Below are 17971 nucleotides of genomic sequence, written 5' to 3'. Positions count from 1 at the left end.
CAAAATAGTTAGAAAAGGCTTAAAGAAACAGCAGCTGGAATGTCAAAAACAACCAAGGTCAAAGCCCCAAAAAATGTCAAAATCAGGAACACCAGTAGAAAAGTTAAAAAGAGACTTAAACGTGTCAACACAATTTAAAAACATATTAAAATAGCTATTTAAAACCGTAAGCGCCATTTCTAACAATGACTCCATCCCCTGGCCAGACAGTTCCAGTTCCTGGCATCTGGACGGAGATTTAAAGCCCCGAAACTTAAGACGAGCCGCTGCAGGAGCAGCTGCTGCCATTTCCCTTCTAAATCAGTACTGAAAGCACTTTACTCTTGGGTCTTATGTAATGAAGTTCAACCTGATTTTTTATCTATGTATTGTACCTTCTTTATCATATTTTCAACAAGTCTTCATAGTGGTATTGTAGCGGTTCCTTCCATTTATTTATTCACTCTTTAACCTGTCAGTGAGCCTGTGAGCACCCAGCTATGTTTGTATCACAACTGTTATTTTACTGTCCTGCCTTTTAAAATATCTGCATGTACTGTCAGACTCCCTCTCCTGCTGCACAAAAATCTACCTACGGGTATCAATAGTCACCTTTGAACTTCTAAATGCAATGTTATCAATGCATCGATCCAGTTTTATAAGTCAAAACTATAGTCTACTAACAACTTTAAGAGCTTCTCATTGTAAAGTTTAGACATTAAAATCTGTCTGCAGACCGATTTTAATGGATTGAAAGTGGCAAAGGTGGCTTTTACTGATCAAGTTTGCAGATCTCTGGTCTAGCTAATACCCAAAACCTAAAAGGAAATCTAAAAGCAGGTAAAAACTTTGGTTTAGAGCAGGCATGGGACTACATCAGATATTGAGACTGCAGTTAAGGGACGAGTTAAGTTCAATACTTCACCTCAAACATGAGATCTTACAGGAGGTCCACAGACGGGATTCAGACACAGACACCGTTTCAAGAAGGTTTTTGAAAATACAGTTCAGTCAGAAAACATGAATTTATTTTGCCACAACAAACAACATAAATCTTGTGGCGTGTGAAGCTCGCGTCCACTTCTGAACATTTAACAGTCATAAGAACAACTTTCCAAAACAAAAACTGAACTTCATAAAAGTTCCCAATAGCTGGAAGGAGTCCTGTGATGTGAACAGGAAGTAATACGACTTTATATACAAACACGTTCGAACAATTCCAAACTGCAACATCACAAAATGAGTTTGGTGAACGTCGAAGAAGGAGTGTCTAATAAAAACAATGGGAGGTGTGTGTGGGAGACGCTGCTCAGTCCTTCCTTTTCCGTTGTTTTGGAGACTCGTTGGATTTGTTGAGGATTTGTCAGAGGTTTTTGGACATTAAGTAGGGTTTCTGAAGAGATCCATCGTTTCGCTCCAGGTCCTCCACTGTGAGAGGAACAGTGACACCAGTGATCAAACATTGTCGTTTCAAGACATATAATTTAGAATACAGACAATAATGTTTTGATGAACAACCTGAAATTAATTCTGAGTCTCATGGTATCAAAATTCTGTCCATGTTTTTTTCACAACAACTCTCACAGTATGGAATCTCGGCCAATAGAGCCCCCGGGGCTCGATATAAATGATAAACGTTTACTCACAGAAGCAGAGGAAGAGTGTGTCCACGCACATGTTGTACACACTGAAGAATCCATTAGCGATGAAGTAGCTTCCAAACACCACCGTCTGCAACACAATGGAGTAAAGAGTCAACCTGAAGTCTGCTCTCAGAAAGACGGCGGTTTGTCAGTAACTTACGATGATTGGCATCCAGTAGTAGTTGAGGGATTCAGAGCGAAAGTCACTGCCCGGTAAAGGAATACGGCCCGAAAAGAAAAAGAAGGACAAAGTACCTGGAAAAAAGACGTAGAGTTCAAGGTCTCCTCCTCCTTCCATCTCAACTGCTGTGTGAATGCTATCAAGTAGAGATTGTGAACAGAAATGGTAACGCTTGGAGACACATTACATATGATAGAACCTGGAGTGGCGTGTGCTGGAGCCGATCTCTCTCACACACACAGGAAGGAACTTTGCACAGAAAGGCTGAAGTCACAGAAAACTTGGACTCCAATCAGGAATGATCTGACTGTGAGGCGGACTAACACACCCCCATGTAGCCTTCAAGGTCTCTCCTGATTTAAATGAACTGTATGAAGAACACAGCTTTAGCTCATTATTCTTTTTGTGGTTTTCACTGTTGCAGGAGGAAAGAAACACAACATCAAAAAACTGCTTTTAAGCAGTCAAAATGAAGCGTTCGCAGCTTATCAAGCCCACGGTGGTGTATCGGTTAGACTCTCCACTCAGTGGGGAGATTCTCACTTTGGTCTTCATGTTCTCCGTGTTTCTCCAGCTTCCTCTAATATCTACAAACACACATGTGAAGGTAACTGATGTCTCTAAATTGACTTCAGGTGTGATTGTGAGTGTCTTTTGTCTGGGATGGACTGATGCCCTGTCCAGGTTGAACCCTGCTTTCACTGGTAAGCTGAACGAAGTGGAATAGATGGATGGATGGATGGATGGATGGATGGATGGATGGATGGATGGATGGATGGATGGATGGATGGATGGAAGCTGCACTGACAGATCTGCAGCAGTGTTGTACGCACCAACTCCTCCGGCCACCAGGAGCTTCCCAAAGAACAGCAGCAGGTCCGTCACTTTGTCCAGCACCACGACCCTGCGACCACACAGCATTCACACATTCTAACAAACACACTTGTACCAGCGAGCGTCAGAAGAGAAACGTCACAACAAACCTGATGACATTCCTCATCAGCAGCTGGAATGCATTTTTTGCAGAGGCACAGAAGTTTGTCCCATAAATGGCAATCTGTCAACAAAAAAAAATAAACTTTTGTGATATATCTCATGAGAAATTGTTATTTAGGTTCTCCCTTTACTGTTGTGGCCACAGAAAGTCATTGCAATGTAGATTGACCAGTTTTTACACAACATGTCCTTCCTGAATGCAAACCAGCGTTCAACACACACAAAGTCAAGACTTAACCTCACAGTTTCAATAATTTTATATATACATATAAAAAAATATGTCCATAAATTTTGTAGTTTAATTTTCTTTCAAAGATGATTAGTAACCATCGCTACGACAGGGCTGGTGGCACATCGTGTTTAGTAAAAGCCAGCCAAGACAATGAGTTGCTGTGGTGACCCCTGTAGGAAAGAGAGCAGCTGAATAGACACTAACTCCACTAAAGATGATTTATCTGATGATGTCTCACCATGATGTAGGTGTTCCTGTTGAGATATTTAATAAACTTCTCCAGACACCAGAAGCAGCACTTCAGGCAGCACATGATGAAACGTGCCACTGGATTCTGGGACGCTGAGGATGAGGAAAAAAAGCACCCAGCTTGAGTTTCTTGTTATTAATTTCTTTCCATCACATTTTTTTTAGCAATTCTGAGATTTTAGACTTTACGGAGATAAAATGCAGCTTCATTGCACTGTGAAATCACTAATTTTCAATATTCGGAAAGAAAAAGCTTTGACGCTGTATTTCAGTCTGTGTCATAATCCTCGGCCTTACATCTCAGTTTGTCGTCAATGTACTCCAGAAGAATTCTCACAATCTGCACCAGCGTCAGGATCAACGCACCGAAGGCCAAAGAACCCACGTGGTACCTAATATGGAAAATAAACACAAGGCCTCACAAGTTAAAGTTGAATGTAATGGTAGGAGTAAAAAAACAAAACAAATGGCAAAGCTAAATAATGGAGAATATATTGGGATATATTACACCAGTTGATCTGGCTCATAAACTGCTACCTCGCACAGATCTAATACGCCCTCTGGAGGGCTGAATGGGAACTGCAGTCAAACGCAACGTCCTGGAACCTTCTTCTTTAGGAGGATCCAAGTATTTAAAAGGTCATTATGTCTACAACGTGTCAAACATAAATGTTGTCTTCACTGTGACAGTCAGCTTGATGGCAAATCATGCAAGTAGTGAATAAGACTTCATTCGCCATGTTTAAATGATCAGAGCACTTTTGATTTCCCTTGTTAAACCTCTGTGGTACAGACTGTGTTTTTGTCACTCAATAAAAAGTACACTGGAGGTCTGACACTGAAGTGACAGCTGCTTTGAAACCAACCTCAGAGTGCGCATGAAAGCAGCACCCACGGGGAACATGGGGATGTCCTCGGGTTTGTTGAAGGCCCAGTAGTACGAGGCGAAGGCCCTTGCCAGCGTGCACTGACCCAGTGCAATGACAAAGTTGGCACACCAGAGGAAGGCTATAGCGTTGTAGATCTGCAGGTTGAAGAGGTTCCTCTGAAAGAGACCCTCTTCGTTGTATTTGATGAAGATGCAGCGGGCTGAAGGGCAGCTGGGATAATCGGATGCGTTGAAGTTCTGAGAGGATGAATGTGAGGAGCGGAGAAGTGAGGTGACGGGTGGAGACATCTGCAGCTTGTTATTCCATCCCTTCATTAATGAGCTTGGGTGGATTAGCTTTGTTCTATAGGTGATGGGGTTGTTAATTAAATTTTGAATATGCAAGAATTACAACAAAAAAAAAGATAATATGAATTCTTTGTTTGAAAACTCAATTTCCACTTTAAATTGTAACCCCTCTTTATAAATGAGTAATTTATGTATAGATAATCTTTTTTATTTGTGCCTTATGTTACTTGTACATTTTCTCTATATGCCCTTAAATTTTAGAGGAGAAACTTTCAAAGAGAAATTTTCAAGTGTCATGAAGGGCATTCAGTGTAAAATCTTTAGCGATTGGAATACTGAACAGAATATGATAATCACACCTGATTGACCCGGGACAACAACCGCCACAGCCGTTGTTAAATAACGGTGTGACTGGAAACTGTGCTACTATAGACTGAAGCAGAAGAGGAAGACAAATGAGGAGGTTCCAGGAGAAGAGGAAGATTGGGAAAGTTAAGGTGAGTGTAGGGACTCTTACAATATGGTGGAAAAGTGAGAGAGATGGCTTGGTCATGTATGTAAGGAGAGAAAACTGTGTAGGAAAAATGATGCTGAGGATGGAGCTGCCAGGCAAGACGAGAGGAGGAAGGCCAGTAAAGAAGTTCATGGATACAATGAGGGAAGACAGACGTCATAGGGACAGAGGAGAAGATTATACTGCAGATTACAGAATTTAACAACAACTAACCTGGGGGTCACAGGTCACGTTGCCATTGAGACTCTGACAGCTGCTCATAGTGGAGTTTAAACCCACCACTTTGTAGACTGGATTCCCTGAAGTGGCCAAATATCTGTACACACCAGTTTAAAGAAAAGAGTCCACGCTCTGGAGGTTTTGAATAGTACAATATCCGTTCTTGTGAATAAACAACCACAAAAGTAAAGGATACAAAGCGGTGATGCCCCAGTAAGCAACACACACCAACAGGAGAACAAATGTGACCAGATGGAACGCCAGAGCAGACATCATGTGGCTGATAGTTCTGCAGAAGATCAACACAGAGCAGGAGGTTATACCGATTCATCCTTTTACAAAGCAACATGAAAACATTTCCACGTTACCATGACATTACAGTGTCCTCAAATGAAAACAGAATAATCAAGCGAATCAGTTTAAATGCTCAATCTGCCATGTGAAAACTCAAAAGGTGTCCAGTACTTTGGTGGTATGACATGACTCACTTGCTGGCCTCCTGGATGAGGGCGATAGCGATGAGGATTCTGGTTCGCAGAAATATGAGAGTCAAAAGAAGAATCCCCTCCACCACAGATATGATGATCACTGGTGGGTAGAGTGAGGGAGACAAGCTTTTAATTTGATATTACTGCTGGTAATTGTTGCCAGAATGTTTTTTTAACGACTGCATTTTAACATTAAGTCACGGAGTCCTTCTTTTCTTAATATATTCTTGAACCACCTCTCGACCTCATCATTCCTCATTCAACAATGACAGTGTGACAGATGATTGCTTCAGTTCAAAAAAGCACTTGGAAGAGTCAAAAGTCAAAAGTGACCAATCAGACTCACGGAAGGCCAGCCAGGTCTCCTGGACTTGGAGATAAATGTTAAAGTTGGTGGTGAAACCAACATCAGTGATGGTGGCAGAGATTTGCTTGTAGTTATCGTACTCCCAGTAGCAGTGCCATATCCCTGCGGAAGAAATAAAGAGTGACATAAGGACACTCAAACAACTCAGAGCAGAACGGTGCAGTTTACAGCTTGTAGACACATAACCTCCGGCCGTCCTTGAACTGAAATTATGACTGCTGGGATTCTGAAGTTTGAACCTGAACTTTATAGTGAACATAATTCCTGCTTGCAGACAGACCGTGAACTATTTTGTTGGGTTGAAGGAAGAAATTCAAACACTGTTATCCTATAAAACAATGAAAGAACCGATGTGGAGTGAGAAAAGCCGCTCAATACAATAAAACTTACTGCTTTTTATACAGATGGTTAAGTAGATCTGAGCAGAGCACATGTAGTTTTTCCACATAGGACCCGCTGGAGGCTACAAGAGGACTACATTCAAGTTAACTGTGCTTGACTCGAACGAGTCAAAGTATATTATATCGAAATGGGCTTTTTTATTTATTTATTTATTTATTCCTTTTTCTTTTTGTTTCATCTAATTTTAAATTGTTCATTCAGTCGAAATAAATCAATCAAACTGTGCTTGTGTTCTGAAAGTGCGACAGTAGTTCAACAAACAGCTCATAGCCTACAGACATTGGGAGTTTGTGTTGGAGGTGGGTTGCAGCATCGGGTCACCCACACTGGCGTGGCCGGGGTTTTGTACAGAATTGCCCAAAACGAATCATCATAATGACTGCAATCATGTGACCTTGTCCTGTAATGACTGGCGTTCCACCAGGCTAAGCTAAGCTAAGCGAAGACAAGCCTCTCCTCTCTTTGTTCATGTTCACTCTCTGGTGAATCAAGTGGGCGAGGTACGACTCCACATAATTAACTAAAAGATTAAAAAATAAATTAGTGTGTACACAGTAGAACCTCTGGCAAGCGAACTCGGTAAGAGCAGACACCCTGTAATGAGACCTCTCACTGTGCATGGACAGGTTTTAACTGTTAACGCACCTTAATGAGCGGACAACCTGCTTGACGCGGATAACAGACAGGTCTTTCTGGCAAATTTCAAGCTGAGCGACACTAAAATAGCCAAAATCATTGGACTGGACCCGATAATTCAAATATTTGTTTGCTGTGATGTCCGGATATTAATTTTGAAATGTGATAAATCGCCTCCTCCTACGCAGCGCGGTGCTGTGCTGTGACGCTCCTCTCAGCTTGCACGAAGAGGTTTTAACTGTTACACACCTTAATGAGCGGACAACCTCCCCTCTCAAGCTTAAGTCTCACTTTATACCAGGGGAGTCAAACATTAGGCCCATGGGCCAAAACCAGGCCGCAAAAGGCTCCAATCTGGCCGACAAACCACCAAGTAAGGCGGCTATATAGGATTTATAGTTTCGTTTTTTGTTTTTACACTTCACTGTTTTTTGTGCCAGAATGCCTCATTAAAATTGACTCTTGTTAACGTTGTAATAATTTTCTGTACTAATTGTTTGATCTTGCCCACTCAAGACTGGACCGTATGGGGTGTTTCTTCCATGACATTATTTAGTGTTTGGTTTGTTCGATAACAACTGGCCCTACAATTTGTCCCCGTGACGTCTCCCTCTGAAGAGAGGATACCTGTTTTCAAGGGAAACTTGCTCCTGGATTTTAGGGCGTCCCTACATCAGGGGTTTTACTGTATATATAGTGGGGAATTGGTGAATGTTAAAATAATCGCTGTATATGTTTTGAGTTGTTGTGTTTGCGTTGTTGTAAATTGTGGCCATTTATAATTCCAATTTTTGATTGACGTTAAGGTAGGGTGGCTCAAACACCCCTTGCATTTTTGGTTCAGCCCAGTTTGTCCTGACTGGACCAATTTAGGGCTGGGCTTATTCAAAGGCTTCTGTCTGTGTCAGGGAACGGAGAGACGACTGAGAGACGGAGTCTGAGTGCGAGTCAGCCAACTTGCTGTGAGGTTGGAAATGACTGTTTTTTCAGATTTGTGAAAAGTGAGCATTCCAAATAACCTAATTTTATTTCTGAAACGCTGACTTGCAACCTCATCCTTTCTCATCCACCAAATCTCGTTCAGGCAAAACACATCCCGAGTCGGGGTGACCATGTGGTCCCTCACAGCGATGTAAAGAGTAAAATCCAGTGTAGACTGGCAGCTAAAACGCCACCGCACACAGAAACATATCTGTGAGTGTTTACCATAGGCCCCGGCAGCCAGGACTCCGAAGATGAGCACCCACACCATAACAGGAGCGAAGAACCTCAGCAGCAGCAGGAACAGCAGACTGACCACCATGGCGATCAGCAGGCAGCTGAGACAGAGAGAGACGGCTCAATGTGAGGTTATTGTCAGACATGCTCAATAAGGTTGTTTGTTTTGGACTCCATCATCATTTCCAATGGCTGTCTACACTTTGGTCCACCATCCAAGCACACCGACACAAAACATAATTCCACGAAAAAACAAACACAAAGCCAAACGTTCAATGTTTCCTATCCCAGGGCCTGAAAAACAGCTTAGATGATCCAACAGTGTCATTAGCAGGTTTATTTCATCAGGAGGCTCGATAATTATGCATCCATTTGATTGTTTTAATGCTCCCTGCTCCAGCATCCTTCATCCAACACAAAAGATAAGATTACAAACTGTGAAAAATGTATAAAAATGTTGGTCATTGGATAGTACTGAATAGCACAAGTATGTCTCATAAAGTACATGCTTAGTAGACCTTTGTGTTGAAGTCAAGTCAAACTTTATACGGGTAATAAAACTAGTAAAATTAAAAAAATATATTAATAAATGTGAAGTGGACCCCCGGCTAGCTCAGTTGGTAGAGCATGAGACTCACAATCTCAGGGTAGTGGGTTCGTGTCCCACGCCGGGTGCCACCTTCCTGTGGGCTCACCACCTGCAGGAAGGTTCTTAAATGGTGCATTGTGATCTGGGTGACAGTGCTCAGACTGTCACCCCCGCGACCCGGAAACGGATAAGCGGAAGAAAATGAATGAATGAATGAATGAATGTGAAGTGAGTATCGAATGTGAGAGAAACAAAGCTGGATTTGCAAAAACTAAGCACAACAAATTAAGACACACGTTTAAGGTTCAAGGTTCAGAGAGAATAAAGTACAATAAAATGGTCCAAAAAATAACACAGGAGCAATTTAATAGTTAAAAGGTTAAATAGAACTGAAATAAAGAATTATACCTTTTATTCATGAAAGGCCAAGACGGATGTATGCTTTAAGGTTTCCTTGAAATGTTTAAATCTTTATATTTCCCCACAGGCCCTCAATAGATGGTTTCAACATCTCGGACGCTTTACTGAAAGTCTTTATTCTACATTTTATGACTTTATGAATAAAACAGTTGTACCAGAGGACATGAGAAGGCACAGAGGCTCATACGACGTGAGCATATGAGACATATATTCAGGTACAAAAGCACAAAGTGCTTCAATATAACAATAAAATAACTTTAAACGGGATTGTGAAGCTCACTGTTAACTACTGCAGGGACTTTAAAACAAGTGTCATGCTCTCAGGTCTCCTGGTGCTGGTCAGTAGTCACAGTTGGGATTTTGGCACTAGCAGGAAACAAATGAATATTTGTTGTTGTATTTAAGACTGCTGCTGGTATGATGTTTAGATGTCAACTTCAATTTTTCCCCGTCCATTGTGGGATGTGGAAACCGTTAAATATGGCGTGAATCCCCTGCCCTCTGCATCTGCATCGTAATTCTTTTGCCCATGTTTGATGTCCGCTCTCTGTGTCGGCCACTATATTTGGCCAAAATGCAGGATCACAGATCGAAGTGTCTGATCAGTCTCTGATCCAGACCGCCACTCCTAAATGAATGCAGAGGAGACACTGAATTATGATAATATTTCTACTGCCGTTACACTGTCTACTTCACAAGTGACAGTGTAACGGCCCATTAGGCTGCAATTGGCTGGCGAGAACACTGGACTAAAAGAACCTTATTTGATATGACATTTAGTCTTTTATCAATCTATTTACAGCTACAAAGTGAAGAGCTGTATGATGTGTGTGTCAGCAGGTGGCAGTGTGCACTGTGGCACAGATCAGTAACTCACATGAGGATCCACGGCCATGACGACGCAAAATCCTGAAAGATTCGAACGCTGATCTCCTTGGCATTGAATCCATTCACAAGGTCCCTAATGAATACAGAAGCAAGGCCTGGTTGTATTAATGGCTGTTCTGCTTTTCAAAACTAAACCCGACAGAAAATAACAACTGACACTGAGACATAACAACTAGTTTGAAGCATCCTGAAAGCAAAGACAAGAATGGTAAATGGTTTTTACTGATATAGAGATTCTCTACTTATGTGACGGGAAGAAAAGATGAACCAAATGAATTCTACATGTTAGTGATAATTATTAAACAAGTACATTTTTAAACATTATCTGATGAATTCTCTTCTCCATTACATAAGTAGTAAGACACATACAAGGCAATACAGGCTATAAAAACAAACCCCAGGCAATCAGCTGTGAGCTCTGAGAACATGCCTCCTCAAAGGCTGCTGTGAATAACCAAGCGAAACACTACAGCTATCACCAGCTGCCACACTACTGCCCAATACAAAAACTCACACATTCACCGACCTTGCGCTGATGATGAGGAGAAAGAACAAACGTGTGTTATTTCAGAAGTTATAGAAGACGTATGAACTTAAAGCTTTGGCTTTGTGTTTCAGTCATGATGAGGATGAGACAGTATGAGGAATCTGCTTCTTACACAGTGCCATTCTTGATGATGCTGATTGTGTCATTGACTGAAGCAGGGAGGCCCGGGACATTAGAAAAGGATGGAGGGATGTCCTCCAGTTTTGAGAAATCAGGCAAACATCTCCCCAGCACTATCAGGATAGAACAAAGTCAAAATTGATGAGAAATCACTTCATACATTCTCAATAACTTTCAGTCGCAATCTCAGTTACTGCAGGTAAAATGTGTCTTTTCTCACCAGGAGAACTGGGGACGTAGAAATAAGGGCAGAGCTCCTTTTCCAAAATCTCTGACACGGTCTGAAAACATTGTTATATCATGAAGTTGTAAGAATATGAAAAGCCCGTAAAAATGTAGACGATCTTCTGCTAGAGCTTACCAGCGTAGTAGTTTTCAGATCTAAAGCTGGCACACACAGATCTTGATTGAAAACATCTTCTAGTTTCTGACCAGGTAAATACAGCGCTGCCCCAAACTCAGAAGGACATTTTTCCACACACACCTGTTGGAAACACAAAGTTAGATGTTTCTGGGAAGACATGAGAGGACAGTCATTCACACATTATATTACACACTATGAAATCCAGCAGCTCTTTACCTGTGTGGTTGGACACTGAAGACCATTCAAAGTGCTCGCAATGATGTTAACGGACATGGCACATTTGAGCATATCAAAGTAGAACAGGTTTGGCCGATTTCTGCAAAATAAAGAGAACAACACTTACTTTGCTCTTATATTTCATTTGTACAGTTTCCCATTTTAAAATGATATGAAATGAAGACAAAGAGTTGTGATTACTTGTGCTCTCCGATGCCACAGAACCACCCAGTTGAGTTTTTGGGATAAAGAACATGCCTGGGATCTCCGTAAAGCCAAGCTGATAGAGCCAAAGTAAACACACATTGAAAACTAATGAAAATATAAAAACACTGACGTCACATATTTTATCTATGTAGCTTTGTCAGCAACAGAAAGAACTTCTACATCAAGTTATGCTTTCAGTAAACACAAAAACTACATTTACTGTGTTGAGTTTGAAGAGCTATCAAGGGAACGTTACTGTATGACCCCGATTCAACACAGCTGATTCTCATCAACGAGACGTTATCAACACCACTATTTGGAGCAGTGAGTAATTTCCGATACATAGAGCAGGTTAACTCCAGGACACGTAGACAGAAACAGTAAAGCAATAACAACAGTAGTTTCATTCTCTCAGAAACACCACAAGAGGTCAGAACAATATAGTCATTTTCTTCATGAACCTTTCTTTTTGTAATAGCTTCACACACAACCAAGAGCCAGTGAATTCATCAACTAACATCACTGCTTTTCAAGTACTTGGTCGAGACGGCCCAGCGTCGTGCGCCTCTGAGTGAGAATAAGTGCTGGAGAGAATGAACGGGCGGATGGACAAATAAATAATTTTGCTTGTAATAGCGGTGGAACACATTTCTAAATCTAACATCCATGATTCCACCGAGGCCCAGGCCTGTCCTTGAACTACTTGCAGAGCAGGAAATGGAGGATTATTCAGGACACAGGAAAGTGTTTTGAGTTTAACGGGGCAATGAAAGGCTGCTGGCAGGATGTTCACTGTGAAATCAGCTGTTCATAGTTTAACACAATTGAAAAAAAATAAATGTTTTAAGATGGAATCTAATTTTAATTTGGCGCAAAGAAACAATAAGATTGCCAGTTTTGGTTTATGAAATAACTGATGAACTGTAAATTGGTATTATATTAACCTTAAGGCAAATCTGCACTGTTAAGGTGAAAATCAGGGGAAAACGGTGTGACTCTGTCCAGAGGTGGACACAAGGTGATTAGTAGACTGGTATTGCAGTATTTACATAGAGATCATTCATCAAACTGCAGCTGATGGTTCAGCTGTTTGATTTATGGTGACTATTGTAATCATTAGTACTAAAGACCATGTGACATTTATTAGCACAAATATAAATCAGTTTTATTCTGACTCCTGTATTTATATCAGCGTTATGGTGGGAGACACAACAATGTCTCTCTCTCTCTACCAGAGGAATTAACTGAAACAAATTGTTCAATGATGTATGAGAATCAGACCTAATTAATGTAAAGATCCAACTGAATGGCTGTAAAGTAGGTTTATTTAATGACAAGACATACATTTGATACCTTAAAAATGCATTTAGCTTTACATTATTTGCGTGTATTTGGTGTCTCTTACCTAATACTCCAACTGCTATGTAGCCGAGGATGATGGCCAGGAAGAGAATACAGCAGATTATATCAGTGCATCCTCTGTGGAAAACAAGACACAGCAACAAGTTTGCTAGGATGATGACGAATGTGAAATCGACATAGAGCATCAGAAAGCTGACAGCTGGACAGAAGATTCACCTTTTGTGTATTGGCCCGTTGAAGCTCGGGTCAAACTCAGTTGGTTCTCCTGGGAAAAGAAAACAGCCAAGTCATGTTTCCTTTCTATGAGCACTCGACTGTTTCATCCGCCATATTTCTTTTTGGAAAGAGGAGAGACGACAAGACGAAACTGAATCGAGGTTCACTTGCTAACGTCGGCGTTCACATCTTTGCGTCACAGTTTGAAATAACATTCAAATGTAGGCCGTTTGGGAGTGCACGCTGGATTTAATTACACATTCCCTGCATTGGGTTATATATGAAGGTGCATGTCCCCAAAAAAACATGGTGGTGATGTTTACCAGCAAGCACATAGTCGTCTTGTCCTCTCTTCTGGGAGTTAATGAATTACTAGATGAGGAAGACCTTTCAAGTGAGTGAGGTTAAAAGTGTTTATAATTCACTTTACAGTAGAATCAGTATAAGAGAGGGCGTTTCCTACAAGGAAGAAGAGATTTATTTTTGTTTCCTGGAACAAAGGAGAAACTTGCCTTAATAACAAACAATGAGTCAAGGTCTTCAATTTACTGTTCACAAGAAGCAGTTTTCTGAACTGAATCGTAGTTAAGCTGATCTCATTTATTTAATCTACAATACACGACATAGAGCAAAAACTAAAGGAGCCAAATTGAGGCACAGCACTCGGGTGAGCAGTTCAGGTATATTTGGATAGAATTTGAATGCAGAGCGAGGTTGTCCGATGCTGGGAAGTCAAGACATTTGCATTATTTCATCAAGAAGAATATCAATCTGAGAACTTTTTGGATAAGATCTAAATATTTCTGGAGTTTTGAAGTTTGAAGTGTGTTTTCTGCAGTTAATTCCTTCTCAACAGCACAAAGCATCCCTCTAATGTCTTTACTTTCTGCGCTTCGTGTACTAACATGGTGTCAGGCAGCTCAACCTTGACAAAGACTATATCTACTCTGGCATGTGTCGTCTTAGTAGGATACAAATGTTAAAACAGGATACATGACTTAACAGCGACTATTTACTCTGTTCAAACTCCAGCCAAGTCTAAGATGCAATGTGGCAAAGAAATGTATACGGTAATAATAATAATAATAAAAACCAGCCTGAAGCACACATTCAGAGCAGTGAGAGAACAAGCTGCTGGGTCACACGACACACAATGCATCAGCATTCAGTTTCCAATCTCTTTATTCAAATATAGGTTGTTACAGACTGAGCAGATTTTGAGAGGAGAACTTTTACTTGAGTGTATTATTAATAACAGTTCATTCACTTGTAATTGAGAACAATTCAAGCACCATCGACCATGGAATACACCTTGTTCACCACAGTGTGTGCGTATCTGTCATACACTTTAATAATTGTCTGAGAAATGTACTTTGACCTTCGATACAGGGGATATGAATCAAATGCCTGCTGTTGCCAATGCAGTTAAAGTAGTGGATACTTAAACTACTTTTTGAAGAGACCTTTGTACTTTCATTTCAGTATTCTTATTTTTAATGATGCCTCTGAGTGAAAAGTCAAGTTAAATTCATCTATTTGCAGTGGACAGTCGCTAATTTGTCTTTTTTGAACTCTTCTCTGCAGTCGTGTTTGTTTCTTCAGGCTCATAGTGCCAATAGTCTGCTGTGTCCAAAAATGTCGGATTTCTGTGTTTTTACAACTTCACCTTGAAATTAAGCAACAAGTGAGCTCGCTTGTATGCCTGCTGCTCTTACTAAAACAATGCGGCCCACAGTAAACAAACTGAAAAAGCAAATCCTTACACAGTAATATGTTTTCATTGTCATTTTTACAGATTAAAAACTTCTTCATGGAAAAGTCTGACACCTCAGATTAAAGTTGTGGTGTCAAACTTGTTGGCCAAACCCTGCCTGTGTTGAGTTTTTGGGGTTTGTTGACACGACAACGCCAATGAAAATTTTGAAAACGGCTCCCAAGGAGGAACGTTTTGAAAACGCTCGGACTCTATCCCTGCATAGATGGCATAAATGCTGCTAGATCGCACCACAGCCACGGTAAATAGTTATTCTGCACAAGAGATGGGCAATATCGACAATGGTGTGATGACTCCCAGTCCATATTCTCCTGAGACTTGTTAGTTTTATACTGTAATAACATCACACTTGGCTGTCTGTCCATATGTCCGTGAACTCACCATCGTTAATGTTTATAACGTATTGTTCTCTGTGCAATTATGTGTGTTTTCATTACAAAAACAGACAACGGCACTCACTGAGTGGCCCAACAGGGAAAACTGCGTCGTTTTCTGCTTTTCTGTCTTTTAAAATGTTGTCATGTGAACATGAAACTTTTCCGAAACGAAAATGCAAAAACGATGCGTTTTCACATTTAGCAGTATTTCCATAGAGTCTACACCGAGACTGATCCTGAGGGAAAGGTCATTTTTTGCCCGTTTTCATTTCCTAAAATGCTCGGGGGGCTGTTTTCAAAAAGTTCTGTTTTCGGTGTGGCGGAAACATATGGTACCCAAAACTCAAATAAAGTTTTCAATTTTCACTTGAAAACGGGATCTTAAATGTGACAGCATGTATTTGGGCGATATTCCTTTAGATGCGTTGATAAAAAGGTCACAAAGAAATGGCCTAAACCTTCTTTACATACTAGTGCTGACTGGATAGACCTATATGAAATTATATTAAAGGCTAAATATAAACGATTATCTACAAAATCTGGACAATATGGTGGAGTATGCCAAACCTATAAAGCCCAATTATTTTTCATTTAAATATCGATTCCCTGCTAAATTAATCTTGTATACATATATAGTCTTAATTTTTCCAGCGAGCTTCCCGCGTTTTTTTTTTTTTTTTTTTTTTATACAAATCAGTGTTTAGCGTGAACCAAAAAACAGATTTAAACCTTAATTCCAAACTTCAAAAATAATAAAAATTTACCAAATTTCGAGCAATTCTCACGATTTGTTAAAAACACCGTGTAATTTTAAGTGTTTTCAGATCATTTCAAGTCTTTTACTCGACGACTTTTCTTTATTTTTTTGCGGCTCTTTGAGGGAACTAACGGTCGATGTCCGCTCACCGTACTTGGAGTCCGGATTTTCTTCCTCTGATTCTTTCTTTCTTCCCATTTTTTCCCACTTCAAACTCCGCAGGTGAGCTTCCCGTGGCCTGGAGGGTTTCACCGGCTCACGGAGCGGTCGGGGGGGGGGGGGTCACTGACAGCGGCTTGAAGAGCTCTCCGGTGGCGCCTTAACGTCCTCCGTCCCTCCTGGAGCGACAGTTACCGAGTCGAGGAAATCTTTTTTTTTTTTCTCTGCCAGGCACTTGTTACTAGGCAGTGACGTCACGGGCATACGCGGATGCACACCTGCGCGTGTCATCATTCGAGGAAGAGATGTACGGAAGAGGATTATGGCCACCTAGAAGTTACTTTATAGTCAGATTTATGAATTTATTCTCATAATTCAAATCTCAGAGTGGAGAGGTCACCGTTGCGGGTCCCCGGCTATGACCCTTGACCCCAATCAGCTCCCCAGAGACCCATAATAATTTTATCCCAGAATAGGATGAGTCAAACGGGGATTAATAAAGTATGATTAGTTAGTGTTTGTTTTTTAGTTTTGAGGTCTATTTATGTGGAACAACTCATTGTGAGCAATAACTAATTCCACAATCAGTTATCCTCACCAATTTGTTTGTTTCCGAAAGGTAAAGTTTTCATCTTTACTTTAACGTTTTATGGAAAACACGGTCCAATACTCATAAATACACACTGTGTGGGGGATGAATTCATCTTGAATTTCTAATTGTACCAGACTATCATTCCAGCTTTAAAGTCAGACGAAATGTTTTTTTTAAATACTCCTCTTCAATACTTCTCTTATCGTGTAAACCACAAAACTCATGGATATTTCCTCTGCAAAACACTAAAAAACATGCTTTATTCATTCATGACAATTTTATTAATCCCCTTTTAGAGAATTTCTTCCATCCTTCAGGTTACACACAGCATCCTCGCAAACTATCCCATTCAATGTAGTTCTCAAACTTAAGATATTTCATTAAGTTGAAACTATTCTAAATGCTGCAAATTGATTTGTCTATTACAATATCAGGGAACATATAGCCCAAACTTTTACAACTCTCCTATCCATGATAGAAAATAGACTTTTCTGCTCAAATATTATCATTTGAGGAAAGACTTAAACGTCCTTACATCAAAAACAAAAGGACGTTTTTCCAATTATGCTGCAAAATAGTAAATTTATAGCTCTGAAAAAGCAGCGACCTGTCCCCTCTTCTGTTAAGGTAAATATCCTGCATGAGTGTAATTCTAGGCAGAAATCAGACGTAATTTGAGGGAATAATAGCTATGATTTTGAACCATGTAAGAATAAAAACAGATGCATGTATTGCGCTTCATAACTATAGTATTTAAGTCTTTGGCATTTATAATGATCCGCCTTTTTAAAAAGTAATACATTTGTACTTTGACGTGTCACCCTTAAACAGGCTCGATAACAAATCAGGATAAGCACAAAACATGCAAATTTGAGGCACTTACTTCAAGTCACGATGAAAAGCTCACCAACACTGTTTTTTAGTCGCAAGTTGACTCAACATCTGCTTTAAAATATTATGTACTCACTGTCAGTACACACTAAACCCTCGTGTTTTTCCAATTGCATTCACATCTCTCAAAAACAAAAAAACCTTTTATCATGTAAACAGGCCAATAGCCTGTCACAAAACAGGTACTGCAA

General features: G+C 40.4%; 1 protein-coding gene across 1 annotated transcript; it reads right to left on the bottom strand.

Annotated features, from left to right (window-relative positions):
* Positions 1 to 982: 982 nt before the first annotated feature.
* On the bottom strand, positions 983 to 16502 carry LOC308123138 (choline transporter-like protein 4). The gene is made up of 22 exons (XM_080485457.1): positions 16288 to 16502; positions 13231 to 13279; positions 13058 to 13131; positions 11647 to 11725; positions 11446 to 11545; positions 11227 to 11349; positions 11086 to 11146; positions 10858 to 10978; positions 10188 to 10271; positions 8290 to 8402; positions 6025 to 6147; positions 5679 to 5778; positions 5387 to 5479; positions 5185 to 5287; positions 4147 to 4406; positions 3578 to 3672; positions 3270 to 3373; positions 2787 to 2860; positions 2637 to 2707; positions 1783 to 1877; positions 1626 to 1710; positions 983 to 1407 (listed from the first exon to the last, which is right to left on the bottom strand). The coding sequence occupies exons 1-22, from the start codon at positions 16334 to 16336 to the stop codon at positions 1343 to 1345; spliced, it is 2121 nt and encodes a 706-aa protein (XP_080341583.1). The 5' UTR covers positions 16337 to 16502; the 3' UTR covers positions 983 to 1342.
* Positions 16503 to 17971: the final 1469 nt, after the last annotated feature.

Source organism: Lipophrys pholis, assembly GCF_963383615.2.
Source record: "Lipophrys pholis genome assembly, chromosome: 17".
Lineage (NCBI taxonomy): Eukaryota > Metazoa > Chordata > Actinopteri > Blenniiformes > Blenniidae > Lipophrys > Lipophrys pholis.
The sequence above is the reverse complement of the archived record's forward strand: the minus strand, read 5'-3'. Positions and strand labels throughout refer to the sequence as shown.